The sequence below is a fragment of the Molossus molossus genome, unplaced genomic scaffold, assembly GCF_014108415.1.
Source record: "Molossus molossus isolate mMolMol1 unplaced genomic scaffold, mMolMol1.p scaffold_m16_p_4, whole genome shotgun sequence".
NCBI lineage: Eukaryota > Metazoa > Chordata > Mammalia > Chiroptera > Molossidae > Molossus > Molossus molossus.
Window position 1 is genome coordinate 68969625 of NW_023425377.1, and position 23642 is coordinate 68993266.

The 23642-nt window shown below is 53.1% G+C and overlaps 1 protein-coding gene across 4 annotated transcripts in view; it reads left to right on the forward strand.

Moving 5' to 3' along the window:
* Window positions 1-23592, forward strand: part of BRD4 (bromodomain containing 4) — an 80168-nt gene extending 56576 nt beyond the window's left edge. For 3 of the 4 annotated variants that reach the window (XM_036240057.1, XM_036240060.1, XM_036240061.1), the window contains 12 exons: window positions 4775-4984; window positions 5552-5751; window positions 6077-6372; window positions 7358-7468; window positions 16311-16363; window positions 16505-16886; window positions 17734-18318; window positions 20682-21062; window positions 21177-21307; window positions 21417-21622; window positions 21700-21952; window positions 22220-23592. In XM_036240057.1, coding sequence (XP_036095950.1) covers window positions 4775-4984; window positions 5552-5751; window positions 6077-6372; window positions 7358-7468; window positions 16311-16363; window positions 16505-16886; window positions 17734-18318; window positions 20682-21062; window positions 21177-21307; window positions 21417-21622; window positions 21700-21952; window positions 22220-22288 — 2877 coding nt within the window. In that variant the 3' untranslated portion in view covers window positions 22289-23592. The remainder of the gene's footprint in view (window positions 1-4774; window positions 4985-5551; window positions 5752-6076; window positions 6373-7357; window positions 7469-16310; window positions 16364-16504; window positions 16887-17733; window positions 18319-20681; window positions 21063-21176; window positions 21308-21416; window positions 21623-21699; window positions 21953-22219) is intronic. The other variant, XM_036240058.1, reaches the window with a different exon arrangement.
* Window positions 23593-23642: the final 50 nt, after the last annotated feature.

Here is a 23642-nt window from a genome sequence, read left to right on the forward strand (position 1 = left end):
AACTATACATACAAGGCTCCAGGTTGTTTCTGCTTTCAGGGTCAGAGGCAGCAGGTCATAGGCTAGGCCACATGTCGATGCAAGATGCAGGTGCTCTGGCTAGAGCTCAGGTCCATCTCTATATCTTACATCCAATTCCCATCGAGTGGCCAGATGGGGCTTTCTCACACTTGGCTTTCCCAACAACCTGCAAAATGCTTCCAGGGCAGAAGTCAGGACTTTCGAAGACTTTGGCAACTTGTGTCTATGCCAGTTAGAGGTCACCTGAGCCCTGCTGCCCACCTGCCTCCCAGCTACGTTAGCTCCAAGTATGTGTTGTTTCACACTTACCAACATAGTTAGTGTCTCCTACCTTCTCACTGGAACCAAGGCACTGTCTCCCCTGTTCTTTCATTCGGTCCCTGTCCAAGTTGGGGGCTGCCTTGGGTTCAAAGGACGTGTCCAGAACATTTCACATAGGAAAAACCTTTTAGTGTGGACCTGGCTATTATTTAAATGCATAGTCAGACTTGAAGTTTTTTTTTAATATCTACTGCTATTTCTTAGTTTTATTTTGTCTTAGTTGGGGGCGTCGAAGGGACTCTCTTTATTTAGTCGTGTTAGCTTTCTTCACATTGATGCTGGTTCACTATTTTTCTTTAGCATTTCCTGTCCTTGAAGTAGTTCAGGCTTTATCATTTTACTGTAATTCTCATACATGGACACCAGATGGCAGTGGTGCCCTCAGTGGTGCACCTTAGACACACACCCCCTCCCTCATGGGAGGACTGAGAGGCAACTTTTGTCCAGGTTGTTACCCACACCTTTTATTTGCTGTCATGCAAACAGATAAATCAAAACAAGTTCTTTGCCAGTGCCAAAGATTTCTATTTTGAGCAGCTTTATTTAAAAAAGAAAGTATCTTCTAATAAATTATTTTTGTCTTCCTAATTTTTGTGCCTGTTTTCAGATCTTGGGGTGGTTTTGTTTTGTTTTGTTTTGTTTTGTTTTTTGCTGGGCTGGACTGGGCAGTACAGTAGGTGGGCAGCTCAGCACAGGACCACCTCCACCCCCAGCCTACTTTTCCTGCTGCAGGTTGTGAGTCACCTTATTACTGAAAGGATCATACCAGGAAGAGAGTGGGGGTCTTTACTGAATGGCAGAGTTAAAGTATTGTGCTCTCTGTGCTGACTTCTCTTGGGAAGATGGTTATGTTTATGGCATTTCAGACTTTTTTCTTTATTCTCTCTTAAGCTCTACTGGATCAGCATGGTTTAGATGGCTGGATTCCCCAGTGGAGAGGGAGAGGAACAAAGCCCCAGCCCTGTTTGCCCAGCCCTTTCCAGTGATTCTCAACCTTCCTAATGCCGCGACCCTTTAATACAGTTCCTCATGGTGTGTTGACCCCCAACCATAAAATTATTTTTGTTGCTACTTCATAACTGTAATTTTGCTACTGTTATGTCTTAGGCGGCCACTGTGAAAGGGTCGTTCGATGCCCAGGTTGAGAACCACTGCTTTAGACCTGTTGTCTCTTAGGTTATGCCCAAGGACTGGGATTTACCTGGGAAATGTGATGTGGGAAAGGATCTATTTTATTTTCCTTTTCCAGTCTCTAGATTCTAGGCTTGGCAGCCATAGTCACAAGCCTTTGGGCTCAAGATTTCCTCAGGAACCTGAGGGTGACGTAGGACCAGAACTTCTGGTAATAGTGCCCTCTACCCTCTTCTCTGTTGTGAAGTAAGTAATTGAGGAAGTTTAGTACCTATGTGGATTACCAGTTGTTGTTTTTTAAGTGCAGCCCTGGCCGGTGTTGCTCTGTGGTTAGAGCATTGGCCCACGGACCAAAGGATCATGGGTTCGATTCCTGGTCAAGGGCACATGCCTGGGTTGCAGGTTCAATCTGTGGCCCTGGTCGGGGCATGTGCGGGAGGCAACCAGTCGATGTGTCTCACCCACAATGGCATTTCTTTCTCTCTCTCTTCCCCCTTCTCTCCCTCTCTTCCACTCTCTTTAAAACTGAATGGAAAAAATATCTTCAGGTGAGGATCAACCGAAAAAAAAGTGAAAATTTCTGGTAGAATGCAGTTGTGTTTATAGTAAGAAAAAAATTTGCCCTGGCCGGATTGGCTCAGCGGTTAGAGCGTCAGCCTGTGGTCCAGAGAGACCCGGGTTTGATTCCTGCTAAGGCCACATACCTCGTTTGCAGTTTGTCCCCGGCCCTAGTTGGATCATGCGGGCGGCAACCACTCGATGTGTCCCTTTCACATCGACGTTTCTCTCTCTTTCTCTTCTTCTCTTTCCCTCCCACTCTATCTGAACAAGAAATGGAAAAATGTCCTCGGGTGAGGATTAAAAAAAAATTTTTTTTAACTGAAAAGTGTGTTGGGATTCTATGTTATATCCCAGAGTCAGGAAGCTTTTCGGGGGGTGGTTGTGTGTCTGAGTATTTTTCACTCATAGCTGTGTCCCCAGCAGCTGGCACCTAGTGGATCTCTGCCTGCCTGCCTGCATTCCATTTCGCTTGTCCTGACCCTGTGCCTTGGTGTGGCCAAACCCCTCAGCAATATTCAGGTTTGGCTGAGAAGGGGTAGGGCCACCCTCCCCCCCCCAAATAGTCTCCAGCTGCACTGGCTTTGGGTCAATTCACTTGGAGGTCTTTGGGCACTGCGACCTCCCAGCATCTAAACATCTCTGTTTCACTAAAACGGGGTAGGGGAGTGTGCTTCCGCCATGAATCTGATGCAACCCAGTGTAAGTAATCCTGGTCAACATTATAGCAAGAGTAGGTACAGGCTTTGAAATTAGTGTGGTTTGCTGGTGGCAAAGAATCATAATGTGATCCAGATTCTCGGAGTTGGATACAGATGACGGCATGCTGGGCAGGGAAGCTGGGTCTACCTGAGACACACCAGGATGAGTACTGTCTCCCCCACCCCTCTTCCATTTCCACAGCAGCCACAATCTGGGGAAGAAACAGGGATGTCCTTATGACAAGAGTAATGCTGCCTGGTTCATGGCAGGGGAGTCTGGGCCAAGAGACAGGTAACACAAAGCATCTCCCGTTTGGTAAAAAGGTCACCTCCCAGCAGCACTGAGTGCTGGACCCTGCCAACCATTCTCCTCCTTTCATGAGATCCTGACAGCTTCTCAAATACACTTCTCAACCTGTCTCCTGCTTCTTGGCAGTAGGCCTAAATCTTCCAGACACTTGTATAAGTCAGTCAGGGAACTGAGCCTGCCTGTATCCAGGGTACCATGGGCAGAGATGGTCTTTCTCACTCCACCAGGGTCTCTGTTTATTCCTCCTGTCTTCTTCAGAGTCCTTAGAACTGCTTCAGGATTTCTCTCTGACTAAATTAGAAAGGTGTTGCTCTTATAGTACTTAGTAGCAAAACTACTCAGACAACAGAGTCTAGGCCTTGCTAGAAAAGAAGCTGCCTCAAGGGAGACCACACTGGGTGGTCTAGAGGGGGAGGGGACAGCACCACAGTTTGTGGATTGCCAGCCCTGCTGCCCAGGAGGAGGGGAAACCTGAAACTGTGTTTCCAGAGACATGAGGAGGGCTTCTAGAGCCAGTTCTGTCAAGTGTGTGCCATTTTGAAACAGCAGCCTTGAAACTCAATCCCCACACTGCTCTCTGGAGGATCAACTCAAATTTGGGGAAGGCCCCTTCAATCTTGTAAGATACACGTTAACTGATTTATGCCAGGCCTAAAGCAGATCCCCAAATCCTGCTGGGAAGCCATCCCTGTTCCTTTAAATACTGTTCTCTGTCCTGAGTCGTCACTTGAGTCATCATTGGATTAATAGTAATCGAGCCCTTGAGGTAGGACTAGTTGGTGAGGGCAGCACGTTGCTGGATCACTAGTTGCCTAGGCAGGGCTGCTGCCCCTTGAGCTCCATGACCTCAGAGTTTTCTAGGGTGGGATCCCAAGCTCACCGTGGCTTCTGCTCAGGTTGCTTATACCTCACAAAGCTGGCACCCTCCTGTAGCCTATCATAAGCACCCCCATATCCACTATCTTGTACCTTCTTAATCTTGCTTGGCATGCTCTGGAGACACCTCAGCCTATGGCATGGCTCTGCTCTGCTCAGTTATGTGCACAGAGGTGATCTGATGAGTGGGGAGGCAGATACAACAGGGGCTGGCCTCCTCACTGGCCAAGGGCTCTACTGGGTGCGTTTCAATGCAGGGCCTTTACACGTGCTGTTTTCTCGGCTTGGTACACTCTAAAATTGTAGGCCCCATCCCCTCCCTGCGGGAATGTGGACTGGAGTTAGGCAGAGCCTCCTGTTCTGCTCAGTGTTTTGTTCTGGTGCCCAGTCCTAGTATTCAGAAGGTTCCCTTGAGATGTGCTGGCTGAGTGTCATCCTGACAGGCACCATAAAGCACTCTTTCTGTGGGTTCTGCCCTCAGCCCACCATTTATCAAGGATCCCTAGACTGACATCCTCAGTGGACAGCTTCCTTCTGTGACCTGTGTTCCCTGTCCTTACCTAGACTGTGTGCTAAGCTATGTCCAGAGCACCCTTCTCCTCAATGTGAGGTTTGAGAGAGGAGTGTTGAAATTGGTATTGAGCCCTAGCCAGTGCCTTGCCTTAGTGGCAGAGAAAGAGTTACCATCAGTTCAGTTCTCTGACTCTCCTGCTTGCTTCCTGTTGAGTTGGCTCTAGCATCCAATGAGGCTTTGGTGACAGTGGCCTACAGCCTGACTAGCCCCCCACCCACATGCCTGGGGACCCAGCACCCTGACAACATGGCTTTTTCCTACCCTCACTTCCCCATTCCCCAGGATGTATTCGAGATGCGCTTTGCCAAGATGCCGGATGAACCCGAGGAGCCTATGGTAGCTGTGTCCTCCCCTGTGGTGCCACCCCCAACCAAGGTTGTGGCCCCACCCTCATCCAGTGACAGCAGCAGTGATAGCTCCTCAGACAGTGACAGTTCAACTGATGACTCCGAGGAGGAGCGAGCCCAGCGGCTGGCCGAGCTCCAGGAGCAGGTGAGGGCATGACCACTCCCATCCCCATTTCCCCCCCAGAATCCATGGACTGGGCAGTCTCCCCAGAGGTCTCCATGAGGTGGTCATGGCTCTGTGTACTGGCAGGAGCAAAATTCTCAGTGGTGCCCTTGTGCTAGGTCATAGGTATATTGAACATAAACATGTACATTGCACGTGGAGATGGGGAGACATGCCTGCTCTTTGGGCAGAGGTGAGGCTAGAAGGAGGCCAAGTCAGCCTGTCTGTCTCTCCTGGATCTGCATGATTACTCTGCTCCCTATAAGCTGGCCATCAGGCCCTTAGTGCCCATGCATGTCTGCACTCCTGCCCAGTCTCCTAGGGACCCTTTTCCTGAGCCCAGGATGGCTGAAGGACTCGACATTTTATCAGTTTAGGTGGCACCTTTGGAGTCCAGGGCTTGCGTGGGCATGGGTACTTTGGAAATCTGTTGGGATGGCAGGTCATGGAGCTAAGTTCTAGCCCCCTCCTTTGTCCTGGGCCCTAATGTTTGGGAGTCCTTGCCAAGACCAGGGTGACAGGCGTATGTCTTGCCTGTGTGCTCCATAGCTCAAAGCCGTACACGAGCAGCTTGCAGCCCTCTCACAGCCCCAGCAGAACAAACCAAAGAAAAAGGAGAAAGACAAGAAGGAAAAGAAAAAAGAAAAGCACAAAAAGAAAGAGGAAATGGAGGAGAATAAGAAAAGCAAAGCCAAGGAGCTTCCTCCCAAAAAGACCAAGAAAAACAACAGCAGCAACAGTAACACAAGGTCTGTGCCACCCGAATGCCCAGAGAGGACCCAGCCTGCCCCAGTCATAGGGTGATTGCTTCTACTCTTCTCCCAGGGATGAGCCTTTGGCATTCTCCAGGTTTGGGGAGAGAGGGAGGATGGCAGGTAGCACAATGCAGAACGGCAAGGACAGGCCGCAGCAGCCCCCGTTTCCTGTGAAGACCCCAAGGTGGGGTGTAGAACCTGTTGCCACCGTGCACCACCACCACCACCACCACCCCAAGTCCCTCAGTGAAGTAGTGGAATGGGTACCTAGCTTCCCAGGGCACCCATTCCTGACGGCATCTACATTGTCTCTTCATAGCAAGAAGGAGCCAGCGCCCGTGAAGAGCAAGCCCCCTCCAGCATATGAGTCAGAGGAGGAGGAAAAGTGCAAGCCCATGTCATACGAGGAGAAGCGCCAGCTTAGCCTGGACATCAACAAGCTTCCAGGTGAGAAGCTGGGCCGAGTGGTGCACATCATCCAGTCGAGGGAGCCCTCACTCAAGAACTCCAACCCTGACGAGATTGAGATTGACTTTGAGACCCTGAAGCCGTCCACCCTGCGGGAATTGGAGCGCTACGTCACCTCCTGTTTGCGGAAGAAACGAAAACCTCAAGGTGCCCTTGGGTTCCCCTGGGAAGTGGGGGTTGGGGTTCCCAGCCAAGGGAGGGTTGGCCAAGCTGCTTTCTCCTGCCCTTTCTCAGGGAGGCCCCTGTGGTCAGTTCAGGTGACTCCACTTTCAGACTCAGCGTTTTCTATGATGATAAAAATCTGTGTCCTTAACATAGGCTTCTCTGGAGGATTGTGACATGGCACTTGACCCTGGGCTGTCAGAGCCTTTCTTGACCTCTTTGGCTGGTGGCCATCTGGAGCCCACCTGCACTGGTGTCCTAAGCCTTGCTCTGAGCAGCAGCTGCTTTCATCTTCAGCCTCTGCCATTGAGTCTTCCACCTACAAGCCACACACATACCACCCCACCACCGCCACCCCTTTGGTGCCTCTGAGGATTGAGGCTGCAAGAGTCTTTAGGGCAGCTGTGTGCCTGCCTGCCTGCCTGCCCTTCTTTAGCTCAGCATAGCTGCCTCTCTGAGTCTTCCAGACAACCCTATTGTGTTACAAGGGATTTGTCTTGGCCCAGCTTTTAGTAGTACTTAAGATCTGTAGCAGGATATTGTATGCAGCATTCAGCCCAGCCCAAACTGACTCCAGGGGTCCTTGGGTCCTCTTCACCCACTACCAGGAAAGTTACTGAGGGAGCCTTAGCCTATTAGTCCTTCTCATAAGGAATTTCCTCCTGCCAGTCTCTTAATCCTGATGGACTCTGCAGAGGAGATTCTAAGAGATTGGAGGTGGGGGTGGGATAGGCAAGTGGCTTGAGATTTCAGAATTAGCCGAGTTTTCGGCTAGCAAACAGTAGGCTAGCATCTTATCATTGGGAAATGTGGGGTCAGTTGAGGTCTGGAATGCTGTCATGGGCAGCCCTCTGGCTGATGGGGCATAGACTGCTTCCTGGCCCTTCCTCTAGGCAGTGGGGTATGCCTGGGTTAAGAGTAGTCCCTGGGTTGGACCTTGCCTGACGCAGATCATATTGCTTTACTACAGCCGAGAAAGTGGATGTGATTGCTGGCTCCTCCAAGATGAAGGGTTTCTCATCCTCCGAGTCTGAGAGCACCAGCGAGTCCAGCTCCTCTGACAGTGAAGACTCCGAAACAGGTTAGGGTCCTACTTGGCATCTTGTCACACTCCCACCTGTGTTCAACCCTGCTTGTCCTATGTGACTGTCATAAGAATGACTTAGCCACATTTAACTCTAACTGGGGCGGCCTATTCTTTCCCTTGTGGCCTGAGGTAGGAGGAAGACACAAGTGGCTGAGGATATTGACACTGTAGGACCAGGGTTGGGGGAAGCTGCTGAGGATATTGGGTGTTGGGCCTGGGTGTTGGCATTGACCCTAGTGTGACCCAATTCAGCCCCACATCTTCCCTGCATCACAGTCACATACCATGTAGCCATCCTAGGTGATGTGCTTCAGCAGGTGTGGATTATCTACCCCGAGCTCAGGACACTGCCATCCTCATCTGCTGTGTTGGTGGCACCTAACTCTGCACACACTTGGACATGTAATGTCCTGCACCTCTAACAGTTCTTATCTTTATGCTTCATGGGCCTGCACATGTGCTTCACCTTGAGCATCAGCTTTAGCATGGGGAGGTAGGGCAAGTAGAGATGCTGGGAGCTGCACAGTTAGTGGGGAGGGGAGCCCTCCTACAGCTTTGCGCTTTCCTGATGATACTTGGGAGCAGAAGCTCAGACTGGCCCAGAGAGGCTAAGGAAGAAGTGGTGACCAGTCCATGCAGTGAGATGGAGCCAGCCGTTTTCATGGGGTGGCCACTGCTGAGCAGACAATCTGCAGACTACCTGAGAGCGGATCCTGGGGGGCCTCAGCATGTTCCTCCAGACAGGCAGCAGTGTGCATGTCCACAGTGAGGAATGTGTGTTTGAGCAACAGAGCATGTTCTTCTGTGGACCTGTCCTGTGTCTGTTATTTTATTCCAACTAGAAATCAACCATAAGCTCCACTTAATCAGTTCTTATAAATAATGTGACTTTATGGTACCATGAAGGTTTGAGAAGCACAGCATCTGGGAGGAGTGATACTGCCCTGAAGCATGCACTCATAGGTTCCTTGTGTGGGCTCAGCCTGCTTCTTTTGGGAAGCTGGGGACCAGTAGCCTCTGGGCCTTGTCACTGTCCCTCTTCCCTATTGCAGTAAGGGCACCAGACTTCCCAAGTTGATGAGGGACTCATCTGCAAGGGAATTGCGGGGTACTAAGAGAGGGCTTCTCCAGGACTCCAAATGCTGAATTACCTCATTTTCAGTAGGCCCAAAAAGAGATGAAATTAGGCCATGTTCTTTATTGAGCATACCACTGTATGCAGAGACTGATGTGTGCAGTTTGCTGGCCACCTCTGTCACCACCCCCGTTGAGTTTTTATTCATCTACCAGCAGGGGGTGCCACACCCCCATGCCTACCCAGGAAGGGCTGCCTGGTCAGACTCCTGCCCTCTGTGGGATGAATGGCTGTATTATTGGGCCCAATTAGCATTCCTGGTAGCAGCTGACTTCTTACTTTGGGTTTGCCTTCACTCTGGGGTTCCTAGTAGGCTTCTCCTAGGGGTTTCTCATCCTTTCTCCTAAGGAATCGAGTGGCCAAAAGAAAACACTAAAGGCCGAAATTGGCACAGGACCTGGTCGTTAAAACAGCGCAGCTCTGCTGAGGGAGAACTGCTTTTGCTGATGTGGAATCTTAGGGGGTTATGACTAGCCTTTGTCCCTGGCCCCCAAGCATCAGTAGGTCCTCTCCAGGGCTCCCTAGTGCCCTGCTCCTGTCTTTGTGAGGCGGTCGAGACAGCATTTCCAACAACAGCTCTCTGCTGCAGCCAACATGTTTTTGTTATTGTATTTTTTTCCACATTTTTTCCTCTTTTAAAGAAAGTGAAAAGATTGTGCAACAAGTAATCTGAGAGTCCTGGGAACAGCTATCTTGGCGGGAAGGAGGGTGAGATTTACGGTCTCTGAGCTGCCGGCCTGCAGGCACCGGAGCTCCATGATCCAGCCGCCTCCAGCTTGTCCCATTTCCCATGGGCCCTCCCCACCTTGGGTTTTGTGAGTCTCTCTTTTGTCTTTGTGTTCCTGGCTTTCCTTACCCATAAAATTGCACTGGAGTGCTCTGTCGTGGGCCAGCAGGGGCTGCTGTCAGGAAGGACCCACTCTGTGGATTTGTGCCCTGTGGCTCAGATGCTCCAAGTTCCAAAGTGTGAGCCCTGTGACTGTGCAGCAGTGAATGCAGCCTTTGCCACCCATCTCTCACAGGAAACTGCACTCATTTCACGGGCGGCTCCTCCATACGCTGCTCATTATGGGTCCATGGAGCTGGGCAGCCCTGGTTTCAGCAACCAGTTATAGGTGGTTCTGCATGAGGCCGGGGTGGTGTATTAGAGGTATTTTCCTTGGTCTTTTGGATTTAAATTGGTTTGCTCTCCTTGTACTTGTGTTTCCATTTGGGTTGGAGCTGAAATTCCTGAAAGGGCTTATATTTTGTCACTTGTGTTAAGAGTCAGTTCTGATACAGCCTTAAAACATGAGTCACCAAAAGAAACTGAACAGAGGCACTAATTTTGGGAGAGGGTTTGTTACTTGGACCCCTCCTCTGGCCGCTGTTCACAGACAAGGATGCCAAGGGCATGGGGCTGGTCCTCGGGATCACGTTGCTGTTCTGGGAGGCAGTGTGCTCACAGAGTGGAAAGGGAGGCAGGCACTGCTTTCCCAGCCCAGTCCCAAGTCACCCCATATTCCCCCATCCCTCAGCACAGAGCACTATTGGTCTGTTCCACCACATCTTCTGAACCCAGCTTTATTTGGGTTTTGGTCTTCTGTCAACAGTTCTAGGTAAAGTCTGGATCTGCTTGAGGGTTCAATATTAGGAGGTTGGAGTGGGTACAAATGCCACCATCTCATTATCCTTAAGGCATCTGTAGACCTTAGCTGGGCAAGCTAAAGGTACCCTGGTTCCCTCTTTCCACTGCTGTCCAGGTGGGCTGTGGGCAGAGCTGTGGCCTCCCTGCCACTAGTGCTAGGATCATGTCTACCTGGCTCATGGGGCCAGGGATGTCCTAGGAGTCTTCATCCTGCTTCCCTCCATCACAATGCTGATGTCTGGCTCTTTCTGGATGAGGGTGGAACACAGCTTGTGTCCCTCAGGAGGAACCCTTGTCCCAAACTACCAGGGCTAGAACCTGAGTTCAGGGAGCTGTGGAGTGGTTCTCTTGGGCTTGGCCTGCTCTTCTAGTTGCAGCGGGAGCACACTTCAGCTATTTTAGTATCTTCATTTCCTTTTCCCAGGATTGGAGCATGTGGGTGTCTTTTAATAGCTTGCGGGGGGGGGGGGGGGGGGGCTTTATGTTTTGGAAAGACTTGAGCTGGAAAGTGCAGACAGAGGCCATGGGGCATTCTTCCCAGACAACCAGCCTCAGCTTCCGACCCTTGAGGTCTCTGAGGAACTTGTTCCCAGTCCATTCTTGGGGCCTGCTGCTCCCCGCTCAAAGGGTGTGCCGCTTACTCTCATGGAAGGGGAGAGGCCCCTGGTGGGGGTGAGGGAATAGGCAGAGACCTGGAGGGTGGGGCTATAGCCAGTTTACCCACACCACCAGGTGACCCCTCACACACCCACATGCAGCTGGTGGGATTCTGGGGCGGGACTAGCCTTGTGGAATGTGCCCTGAGTGAGAGGCTGGCCAGTGGGCGGGTTTTTCCCATGCCTGCACTGGGGAGACCATGGGAATGCAGTCAGTGTCAGTGCATCCATGACTCTGGCAGAGGCATCTGCTCTGCTGTGTGGGTGGGAATGACCCCATGTCTCTTCCTGGTCAAGGGGAGCTGAATTCCATGCCCCAGAAAAAGAAAGGACACCTTTTCCCTTTGTCCTGTTTTTATTTTTTCCCTTTTAACAGTGTCTGTAACTGATTTATCTTTTTAAAATTTGGTTCTGTTTCTTGGAGTTTGTAGGAATGCAGGAATGAGATGTTGGCTGTAGATGCTACACTGAGAGTCTGTTCCTAAGTCCTGAGAGAGGGCCAAGTCACCTTCCTGAGATAGACAGGTGCAGCAAAGCAGACCCATGGGGGTATGCTCACAGTTAGTGGGGTTTTATGCCATGGCATTCCAGCCTGGTAGAACAGGTGAGTAGGATAGGCAGAGGCCTCTCACATTAAAAGACTGGTAAAAGAGATGCTGTTGTGCACTCGAGGTGCACATGGGGCACATTACGGGGGGCAGTTCTGTCTAGAAGCATAAAACAGGCTTGGGTGGTTTTCGAGACCTCCATGGCCCTTCTAAGGGGAAAGTGGGTCTGTCCCCTCCCTCAACTGACCAGGCTGGGGTAGGGCTTCTAGGCTCTAGTGTCATTCTCTGGTGCCCTGTCAGTGAGCAGGGCACAGGAGGCTGGCTCAGTCTGCAGTTCTTCTGGTCTTATGACTTGGAACGGTACATTTCACACCATTTCTCTCACACTGGTTTCTCTCTCCCTCTATGTAGGTCCTGCCTAATCATTGGACACGGACTCTTAATAAAACGGTCTTCAGTTCCAGATTCCTTCCCAGCAAGCTCTAGCTTAAGTCCATTTTCTTCTGTGAAAGGGACAGGACTCCATCAAGTTATGGAATTCCTCAGAGCCCTGGGCCTGTCCCCGGGGTGCATTAGTCATGTCCATCAGAGCAGCACACGCCTAGTCCCACCTCCGGGAAGGCTGCCTTGCCTGGCTGGCCGCCCGGGCCTCCTGTGTACAGACTGCCTGGCTGTCCCACCCAGCATCCTTGGTCGTCTGGGCTTCTCTGGGTGGGTGGCATCTCCCAGAGAGTGATGACAATCTCCCTGCACAAGCATGCGTGTGGTGCTGCTCCATGTGCAAGGCCCCATCACAAGTATGTTTTCTCTCTTCATTCCTCTCTTTTTCTGGGACTCTGGATCCTAACCACTTCCCTCCTGGACCTGGCAGTGATATTTAATCCAGGGGAAATGTCATTCAGCCTAAGGAAGAACACACTAACATCCAGAGCTTTCCCAAGTGAGGAATGGGAGCTGTCCCTCAGCACGCCTTCTTTTCTAGTAGCCCATGCAGCTCCATCAGCCAGAGGCTATCACCAGCCACAGCTGACTCACAGCCCCCTGGAGTCCTTCCATTTTTGTTGTTCCCATTGTTGCCTACTGAGCATTTTTCCAACTTCTTTGGCCTCTTCTCCTAAAGTTGCATAGGAAAAGTACTTCCTAGGCTGCCTTCTGTCTCTCCCAGGTGAATAGAAGCAAGCTGCAGTAGGGCTGGCCACTTGTGAGGGTATTTGGGGAAGATCAGCTATGATCTGGCCCCTGGAGCCCATCATTCCTGCCCCCAGTACGATCGGGGTCTGTGCTAGTGGGTGAGAAAGGGCTCTCAAAATCCAGAGCACTGGACTGGTCAATAGTAAGGGCATCAGAGCCCTTGGGGCCAGCTTCCTGAACATCTCTGAGGGACATGGCCAGTGCTAGCACCCTCCTATTTTTTAGTCCCCTGGAATAATGGCAGCCACCACCACTGGGAGTTGAGCAGGCCAGGATGGCCTCATTATATAAGCCCTCTGAGAGGCACTGAATAGGCTTTTTTGCTCTAAAAATAAGTATCAGCTCTTTTTTGGTCATGAATCCAGCATCTTAGCAGAAAACTGCCTGATGTGAGAAGTCCCCTAAGGAGCAACATCTGCCTTTAAAGGAGATTTTTTTTTTTTTTTTTTTAATGTAGTTTGTGCATATTTCAAGGCCTGGCCATCTGCTGGCATCTTGGAGGCAGGCTCGAGCAGGTGCAGTTCACCATCAGCATGCCCAAGTGGCTGTAATTGCCTCAGACTGGCCTTGGCCTTGGGTTCTAGCTCCAGCCTCCCACCCCTACCCACAGCCTCTGTGGTCCTGCTGTGGTGCTCAAGAGTCCCAGGCTGCTCTGTGGTCCTCTGGCCAGTCGGCTTCCAGTCAAGCACCATTTGCCAAACACGCTGTTTTCAGTTGCCCTTTGGCCTGTGCCTGATGTGTTCCCAGTGCAGCTTGGCCTAGCTGAAGCTGGGGGGGTTCATGCCCAGAGAGATTCCCAAAGGACAGTTGGGAAGCAGCTGGCATTATCTTTCTGGGAAGATTCTGCCGTCTTGGAACAAATGGCAACCTGGATTCCCACGGTGTCGGTCTATGTGCCTCCTCACCCCTTTCCACACGCTTGTACATGGGCTGTAGCTACAGACTACAGGGTCCTTGCACCCTCTGCTATTCAGGGATCCTGTCCTTATCCATGGATTTTCCCTATGACAGAGAACTTGATCTTAGACTCGAGCTCTCACCTATGCCCAGTGCCCCAGGAACAGAGCCAAGGGCAGTCAGTGCCCACTTCTTATAGAAGACCCCTATGTTCGGGCAGTGGGAAGTGCCAGCCGGACCGCAACTCACCGTCGGGCTTCGGGGCCTGAGGACTTGCTGAGGGGTGGGAGGCCCATGTGTCCACTGACACCAAGACCCCTTAGTTAGTTCAGTTTCGGGGATTCATACCTCTTCCCTGCCCTTACTCTCCATCCTGTCTCCTTCCCTTGATTTGGGGGGTGTGGGAGGAGGAATCAGTGTTTTAATCAGATTTTACAAAAACGTTTTAATTCTTTGTACAATTACCATCCTATGTAAAGATGACATTTGTGTTGAGTTCAAGATTTTCATGGAATAAAGATCACACAGTACTTGAGGCCATCTTCATGTAACCCTTTCTAGAGAGTTTTGTGTGGGGGTGTCTTGGGGCTGGTGTGTCGTGAAGCCGTGCACTTCTGTCTTGTCTTCCTACCAGTCACTCCAACATAAGGCTCGGGCCACACAAGCCAGATGAACTCTCCCAAACAAGCTCCAGCACCCTTGGTCCCCACCATTGGTCCTTTTAGTCCTCTGGTCCTGAGGGTATGCTTTGCGCCTCCAGCCTCTCTTCCAATCTAGGCCTGCCCTGTCCAGCACTGCCACAGAGCCCTGGAGTGTTCCCAGTGACCTTTGCAAGGCAGCTGAGATTTGTTTCCTGGCACCTCCAGGGTCCCATTGCACTTTATCCCCACGTGTTCTTGCATGAGCCTCTCTCTCTACTCAGGGCCTATTGGGGGATAGGACTCGGAGCCACTGTCCCTCTTGTGTGGTGGGATAAACAGTGCTTCACCAAGCCCACAAGCCACCCCAGCCCTGCCCAACTATCTCCCCATGACACAGTGTCTTCTGGTCAGAATTTACCCACTGGCCCCCTTCCCCTCAGGCCCTCCAGAAGCATGCCCAGTGTATGAACAATTGTCCCCAGCCTCCCTCAACCTTCAGTTTCTGTTAATAGAATTGATGCTGGGAGGAACACCCCAGCCTCTTCTTTGGAGGCCTCTCAGCACTGAGCTTTCCCCCAGCATGTACAAGGACCCTAGCCTCTTCAGTATGGTGCTTCCCCTTACTCCCCACCATGTAGCTGCCAAACCCTGTGGCCTTGGTCATGCAAACCCCCTGAACTGTCCCCTTTTGTATGTCTCACCCACAATAGAGCCCTGAGCCCTATATCCTGAAATTTCTAATATCCCAGTTTGGGCCTGGGCCTACAATTTTCATGTCCCAGGTGTGCCAGTTACTGCTATTTGCATGAGGACATGTGTCTAGCTGCTGAGTTCTGTGTCACTGTCTTGTCTCTCGCATGGAGTGGTGAGCTCTTGCAGGGCACCAGGTCCCTTGCCCTTTGGGTGGCATGTGGCACCATGAGGCCCTGTACCTCACAGAACCTTATAAGGAAGGCCCCTTCATGAAGCAGCTGAATGGAGGTAGCCCTGCTTTGAGCAACATCTGTGTCTTATGACCCAAGCAGCAAAAGCCAGCACGCTGACAAGGAGCTCAGGGGATGCTAGGCAAAGGTGACAAGAGCCCAAAAGGCACTGTGGGTTCTAATCTCCCACCTGGTGGTTGGCAGCTTCATCATTTTTTAGCCCATGAGCACCAGGTGGGCCTCTGTCCTCTGGGGTTTGCATACCAGTGGAATTTAGTGAGGGGCAACCAGCTGGCAAGTTCCTTAGAGTGGGGATGGGGGGCGGGGGGCATGCTGGCTCTTGTGTATACCTCACAAATGTGTCCACATAGTGGCAGCAACATTCTGTTGGCCTCTGAGGAACCAGGGCACATACTGCCTTCTCCCTGCAGCACATCCATTGCATACCAACACTAATTTTCTCTGAGACCACTCTCCCAAGAGGAAGGAGAAGCTGGCCATGGCATTGAGCATCTCCCCATTTGTTCCTGGTGGTCCTGAGGAGGTTTGCTGTCCAGCCTGCCTCCTTCCCTCCTCCCCTCTAAAGTACTTAGACTGTGGCCTTCCCACATGTCTGCATTCTCTTCACCTGTCCCATGGCTCTGTGGCCAGACATTGGCCTACACCCGCACCACTCTCTCTTACCCCAACTCAGTATATTTGCTTCTCCTGGGGGGAATGGAAAGAAGTGCACTTCAGAGGACACTGTCGCTGGAGGCAGCTGTGTGACCCAGGGCAAGTCCCTTAACTTCTGAGCCTCACTTTGCTCATCTGTTGAATTGATATGATCATTTCGAACACCATGGGTGTTCCGAGACATATGTGTTCCGGGTTGGGACACAGACGCTCAGGTTGCCTTAGTGACCTCTCACCAGAAAGTAGGGGGAAACATTGGGCAAGGAATTCACAGTTCAACCCCCAGTTCCCCAGGTGTTATTCTTCAATGGAACTAGCAATCAGGAGTTGGGCAGGGAGGCTTTTCAGGCATGGTTCTAGCTAAGAAAGGAGACACTACACATTTCTTTTTCCCGTGACGAACTCCCATACCAGACAGAATCCAGCCACCCTGTCTCACTGTCACTGGCCCTTCTCTTGAATTCACCCTGTTTTCTTGTTCTGCATCTAAGGCTGCTCAGTCTTCCACCCCAAGGCCTCACTCCCTTCTCTTTTCCTTCGCAGAGATGGCTCCGAAGTCAAAAAAGAAGGGGCACCCTGGAAGGGAGCAGAAGAAGGTATGTGATCACAGAGGTGTCCTCCATCAGGGGAGTGGTGGCCACCTGCCTCTGTGGGCCCCGGGGGGACCCTGGGGCTGGTCCAGGGTTTTCTGCCTGCCTGACATCAGCCTATGTGTGTGTCTGTCTGTCTGTCTGCAGCACCACCACCACCACCACCACCAGCAGCTGCAGCAGGCCCCGGGCCCTGGGCCCCAGCAGCCCCCGCCACCTCCCCAACAGCCCCCACCACCCCCACCGCAGCAGCAGCAGCAGCAGCAGCAGCAACAGCCACCCCCACCACCCGCACCCTCCATGCCGCAGCAGGCTGCCCCCACGATGAAGTCCTCGCCCCCACCCTTCATCGCCACCCAGGTGCCCGTCCTGGAGCCCCAGCTCCCAGGCAGTGTCTTCGACCCCATCGGCCACTTCACCCAACCCATCCTGCACCTGCCGCAGCCCGAGCTGCCCCCTCACCTTCCCCAGCCACCCGAGCACAGTACTCCGCCTCATCTCAACCAGCACTCAGTGGTCTCTCCTCCAGGTGAGCTGTGGTCATGGCCACCAGGTTCAGGGAGGTCCTTTCCCACCCTGGTCTTGCCACTCTGCAACTGGGTGCTTGGGGCAAACTTCAGAACCCAGATCAGCTTCTGTTGTCTCTAAGAGAGTGTCAGCAGCTTCCCTGGGCCATTGTGGAAATTACCCAAGACACCCCAGGATAGCCTTTGCTAAGAGTTAGCGGTTTGACACACAAGAGATTGAGTCAGTTGTGCTGGGTTAGGCATTGTCAGATGAAAAAAGGTGCCATGACCCCTCTGTAGCTCTCAGGAGTGCGGGGACACACACACACACACACATATCCCAGATAGGAAGGTCATATGGGGACATTCAGGACATGCCTGCTCTGAGACTTGAAGGGCAAGTGTGAGGACAAAACAGCTGGAGGAAGGGAGGGAAGTGGGAGGCACAGACCACCTGGCAGGACAATGCTGGTGAGGGGCCAATCCTGTAGACCAGCGGTTCTCAGCCTGTGGGTCGCAACCCCTTTGGGAGTCGAACGACCCTTTACAGGGGTCACCTAAGATCATCGGAAGACATATTTCCGATGGTCTTAGGAACCGAGACACCGCTCCTCTATCCATCTCCAGGCGGGTCCACCCACATGCAGATACGCCCACATACAACATGAGGAACTGTATTAAAGGGTCGTGGCATTAGGAAGGTTGAGAACCACTGTGTAGACCCTGTCAACTGTCTTTATTCCAGAGATGGTGAGAAGCTGAGGATGGTGGGGAGAGAATGCGTATTAGAGACAGGTAGGTCAGGATGGAGTAGAAAGGCCAGTCTGGGGACTGAGGAAGCCTCACTGCTACACTGTTGTGTCCTTCTAGCTTTGCACAACGCGCTGCCCCAGCAGCCATCAAGGCCCAGCAATCGAGCCGCCGCCCTGCCCCCCAAGCCTTCCCGGCCCCCTGCTGTGTCACCTGCTCTGGCCCAGCCACCCCTGCTCCCACAACCACCCATGGCCCAGCCACCCCAAGTGCTGCTGCAGGAGGAAGAGGAGCCACCCACCCCGCCCCTCACCTCCATGCAGATGCAGCTCTACCTGCAGCAGCTGCAGAAGGTGCAGCCCCCCACACCTCTGCTTCCTTCCGTGAAGGTGCAGTCCCAGCCTCCACCCCCCCTGCCACCCCCACCTCACCCTTCCGTGCAGCAGCAGCTACAGCAGCCTCCACCGCCTCCACCACCACCACAGCCACAGCCACAGCCACAGCACCAGCCACCCCCCCGGCCTGTGCACATGCAACCCATGCAGTTCCCCACCCACATCCAGCAGCCCCCGCCACCCCCAGGCCCACAGCCGCCACACCCGCCTCCTGGCCAGCAGCCACCCCCACCGCAGCCTGCCAAGCCTCAGCAAGTCATCCAGCATCACCCTTCACCCCGGCACCACAAGTCGGACCCATACTCAACCAGTAAGTGTCCCCCAACTCTTGGGCTCGATGGAGGCTGGTGCTGGGTTTAGGGTTTTGCCCTTGAGCAGCCAGGCAGTTCAGCTCAGGCTGAATTTGGAGAGGGGTGGCTGATAGGATGTAGGAGCTTCTTGCAGTGTCTCTATTGGGGGTGTCTTGCTTGCAAGCTGAGATGACTGAGAATAAGGCCTCCACTGGTTTTTGTCTTGGAACTTTGTCAAGAATATTATAATGCATCATGATTCACACTAGGTGGGTAGCCAGGAACCTGGGGAGGCACCTAGTCCACCTCGGGGGTTGGAACAAGCTTCCTAGAAAAGGTGGCCAGAGGATGAACAGGAGCTAGTTTAATAAATAGAGTGGAGATTAAGTTCCAGGCAGATCCATGGGCAGGTCTCGGTAGTGGGGGCTATTTGAGAACCTGCAGGAATGGGTGCTCTGTTCTTGTCGTCGTGAGGCTGTCTGATACATGTGGGACCATGTCAGGGAGAGTTGGTGCGACTCCCACCTTCCCCCAGAACCATTCCTGTCCCCTGCTGCTTGGTCTAAGCTGCTTTCCTCCAGAGCATTGGTCAGGCCATGTCCTCTTGCCTTTCTTGAGCATGTGTTATCTAAGTGTCTGTAAACAAACTATTCTGGCCAGCCCTTGTATGAGAATGTGGTATCGGTGCCTCGTGGTTTAGTGACATAAAAGGGTCAGAGTTGAAGCCCCTGGACTTGGCAGTGTAGACCGATGCCTGGCTTGGGGGTGCAGCAGTGTTGCTCACAAATTGAACAGGCCATAACTTTGTCATGACTGCTCCTAAACCCAACAAAAGCTGCCAGGTGTCAAGTGGATTGCTGTGGCTGTAGGCCAAGAACAGCTGCTGTCCTCCCTGAGAAAGACTGGTGCCCGTTCCAGCAGCCATGCAGCTGTGCCTCTTCCCACCGTTGAGCAAGGCCAGGCTTCTGGTGGTAGATGGTGATAGGTGATGAGATACCTTCAAAAGAGCCAGCAGTGGGGGCTGGGCAGGACCCTTTTGGTCACCTGGGTTCGTCTCCCCTTGAGCTCTCACAGCCAGGGTTGGTCACAGGGAACTATGTGGATTGGAGCCCAGTTAGGGCTTTGGGTCAAAGGCCAAGTTGTTGGAGTCCTAAGGAGCTCAGCAGACATTTCTGGGCGCCGGGCCAGCTCTCAGGCACCACACTGACTGGGCCTCCCCTCTAAGTGCTGGTTGAGGAAGTCACTCACAGGCAGGCGATTCCTGCAGATCATATGCCTTAGAGCCTGCCATCACCCCAGTCAACCTTTGCAGGTGCTCCCAGGCAGGAGGCTGTCACAATCGTGTGACTTTGGCTGGTTGGCTGGCTGGCTGGCCTGAACCAGAGCCACCCAGCACCTAGGCTGGCAGAAACCAGCCAAATGGGGGCTGGGAGCCAAAGCACAAGGACAAGATAGTCCTTACCACCGTGTCATTTCCAAACAGCTTTTCTGGCTCTAGAGAGAGTGCAGGGGAATCAGTTGTGGTCAGCTCCAGGCCCACATGGCTCCACAAAAGGCCTGTGGAGGGCCCAAGGGTGTCTGTGCTGGCAGATGGAGGCAGGTCAGTGACAGAGCTGGCCAAGATGTGTCAAGGGTTCAAACAGGAGGGTGTCCCCTTGCTGAGCTGGATGGAAGAGTTGAGGACAGGACTTGGTGTCTTCTCCAGCTGCCCAGTCCTGAGGGATTGGCCCGCTGTGATCTAGGGTTTCTTTCTCACCAATGAAGCTGAGGTGGCAGGCTTCAGTGCCTGGCCATGCCTTTTCCAGGGAGCAGTATTGGGACTTTCCAGGCCCCTGCCCTGTGCAGGGTGCTTGCACCCTATGGCTGCCTGGGTCCTCCCACCCATTGTTGGATAAAGATGGATGGGTTCACCCACTTCCTTCAGGAATCACAAATTCAGGATCCGTTCTCCAAATCTGCTGCGGTTCAGGCCAGTATCAAGCTAGCCCTAGGCCTAAAGCAACTGTAAGCCACACGGGAACAGCCAGAACCCAGGCTGCCTGCTCTGTGAAGTTATTGATGTGCTTTTCATTTAACCCAGGCATTGCCATAGAACCTTCTGGAAAGCTTTGAAAAAGTACTCAGGCCCAGACCCCACCTGGGACCAAATTTATCAGATTATGTGTTTCTCAGAGCTTCCTGATGGTTCTAACAGGTATTAGACACCAGTACTGAGCACATGGCTCCACAAAGCTCTACTCCACACTGAACTTAGAGCCTGACTGAGCATGTCCACAGGCCCCATGTGGCAGGGCTCCCATTGGTTGGGGGGTCAGAGTGGGCCCAGGACTAGTGATGGCCTCCACACCAATCTAGCTGACATGCTCCTTGTCCCCTTTCCTAGGTCACCTCCGTGAAGCCCCCTCCCCGCTTATGATACATTCCCCCCAGATGCAACAGTTCCAGAGCCTGACCCACCAATCGCCACCCCAGCAAAGTGTCCAGCCGAAGAAGCAGGTAAAGAGCAGGGCTGGGCCTCGGCCCCCAGGGCCAGGCACAGGCCAGGGCCAAGGCCGCTTGCCCGCCTCACCAGCCGCCGTACCTGTGCCGTCCCAGGAGCTGCGCGCGGCCTCTGTGGTCCAGTCCCAGCCCCAGCCCCTGGTGGTGGTGAAGGAGGAGAAGATCCACTCACCCATCATCCGCAGCGAGCCCTTCAGCCCCTCGCTGCGGCCAGAACCCCCAAAACATCCGGAGAGTATCAAGGCCTCTGTTCACCTACCCCAGCGTGAGTGTCCTGTCCACTCCCTACCAGGGCTAAATGTGAGCTTCTTACGGGCCGGTCAACCCACTGTGCCCAGCCAGGTAGGGGACCTGGGCCCACAGGCTGTTTGTGTTCCAGGGCCTGAGATGAAACCTGTGGACGTTGGAAGGCCTGTGATCCGGCCCCCTGAGCAGAATGCTCCCCCGCCAGGGGCTCCAGACAAGGACAAACAGAAACAGGAGCCAAAGACACCAGTTGCACCTAAAAAGGTAGGGTCCATGGGCCCACAAGTGCACCTCACTCCCCATCCCCACCCCAGGGAGGTGTCCACGTAGCAGCAGGGCCCCTCACCCACCCGGTGGTCTCTCTGCCTCGCAGGACCTTAAAATCAAGAACATGGGCTCCTGGGCTAGCCTGGTGCAGAAGCACCCCACCACCCCATCCTCCACAGCTAAGTCGTCGAGTGACAGCTTTGAGCAGTTCCGACGTGCTGCCCGTGAGAAAGAGGAACGTGAGAAGGCGCTGAAGGCGCAGGCTGAGCTTGCGGAGAAAGAGAAGGAGCGACTACGGCAGGAGCGCATGAGGTGGGCTAGGGCTCCGTGGGTGGGGGCTCCTGGGGCACCCCAGGCTCCAGGCTGACCTGAAGCCCTGTTCTGCTCAGGACCCGAGAGGACGAGGATGCACTGGAACAGGCCAGGCGAGCCCATGAGGAGGCACGCCGGCGCCAAGAGCAGCAGCAGCAGCAGAGACAGGAGCAGCAGCAGCAGCAGCAGCAACAACAGGCAGCTGCGGTGGCTGCAGCAGCTGCCGCTGCCGCCGCCCCCCAGGCCCAGAGCTCCCAGCCCCAGTCCATGCTGGATCAGCAGCGGGAACTGGCCCGAAAGCGGGAGCAGGAGCGAAGACGCCGGGAAGCGGTGAGTCGGGGCCCTGGTGTTCCCCCCACTGGGGCAGGAGTCCAGCCTTGGAGGAGTTGGGAAATGGGACCCTGAACCCAGAGAAGGGCAGAAGCGTCACTCTAGGAAGTGAGGCAGTCGGGGAGACCATCAGGTGGGTGCTTGGAGCAGGGTACCTGCTTGTCCATACCTGCTGGCCTCTGGGTCGTGAGGTTCCAGGGAGTGGACCCTGAGGAAGCAGCTGATACTGGAGGGGTTCCCTAACTCCCTCCCTCCTCTTCCCTCTAGATGGCAGCTACCATTGACATGAATTTCCAGAGTGACCTATTGTCAATATTTGAAGAAAATCTTTTCTGAAAGATCTGGGTGACTTCTGACTGACTTTCTGGCAAAAAGTTGATTCTCCATAGTATTAGGGGCGGCAGTGGAGGCAGTAGCAGCGTCCACGACCTGTTTCCGGGCCTGGCCCTTGTGCATGCTGTGCCGGGGCAGTCCTGACAGGCAGCTGAGGACTGCAGAGCCCGTCTGCCTTACAGCCAGCCGGACATCCTGCCACCCTCACAGGACGTCAGCTCAGAGCACGTCTCACAACGAGCAAGTGTTGGCCAGACCCAAGTCCGCGTCCCCGTGTTCGGGCAGAGGCCCTATGCTCCGCCAAATGTCTACACAGTATACACAGGACATCGTCGCTGCCACCACCTCGACTGGTTTTCTGTCCCCGAGAACGTGATGTTCATGACATCCTGCCTGCCGGGAGTCCTTCCACACATCCCAGCCTCAGATGCTTGCCCCCAGGACAGCAGGGCGCAGGCCCAAGTGAGCTGGAGGCAGAAGAGGGCACCGGCCCACCCACCCCCTTGCTGGCACTGACTTTGCCTTGAACCGATCCCACCCCTACCCTCCCCCCACAAGCCTTTAATTGAGAGCCGCTCTCTGTAAGTGTTCGCTTGTGCAAAAGGGAATAGTGCCGTGGAGGTGTGTGTGTGTCCATGGCAATCCAGAGCGAGGTGACTGTCATGCGCGTATGGGCCGGCCTCGCCTGGTGAGTGAGGCCACCAACCAAAGTCAGTTCCTTCCCACCTGTGTTTCCGGGTTTTTTATTTTGTTTTTCTATATATATATTTTTTGTTGGATTCTATTTTATTTTTAATTCTCTCTTCTCCAAACACAATGGCACTGCTTATTTCTGAAATGGTGTAATCCTCTCCTCATTGGGCAGCAGCTGCCACTGCGCTGTGGGTAGTGTGTGACCGTGGCTGTACCGTATAGTGAAACATAGTTGGCATATTTTTGTTTGAAGTTTGTTGGTGACTCCACCAAACTGGTGTAAAAAAAAAAAAAAAAATCAAAACCCACAAAAAAAACACACAAAACACAAAAAAACTGCCTACGTTGTACTCAGTTTCAAACTTTATTAGTCTATTTTTAATTATAAAACCAGAAAGCTGTGTTTTCTTTTCTTTTCCCAGCCCCATTCCTTGGCTTTGTTTTTTTAATGTCAAATCTGTTTGAGTTGTTTTTTACCAGAAAAGGAAGGGTTGGGCCAGTGCACAAGGCGGGTGCCAGGGCCACAGACTGAGGCAGAGGCTCCCGGCCCAGCATCCACCTGGTGCCTGCCACCCAGCCAGCTGCCACTTCCCTCACTTTTTTTAAAAGTTTATAATTGGAGCCCTTGGTGAGGTTACGTGTGCCATGAGAACCCACTCTACAC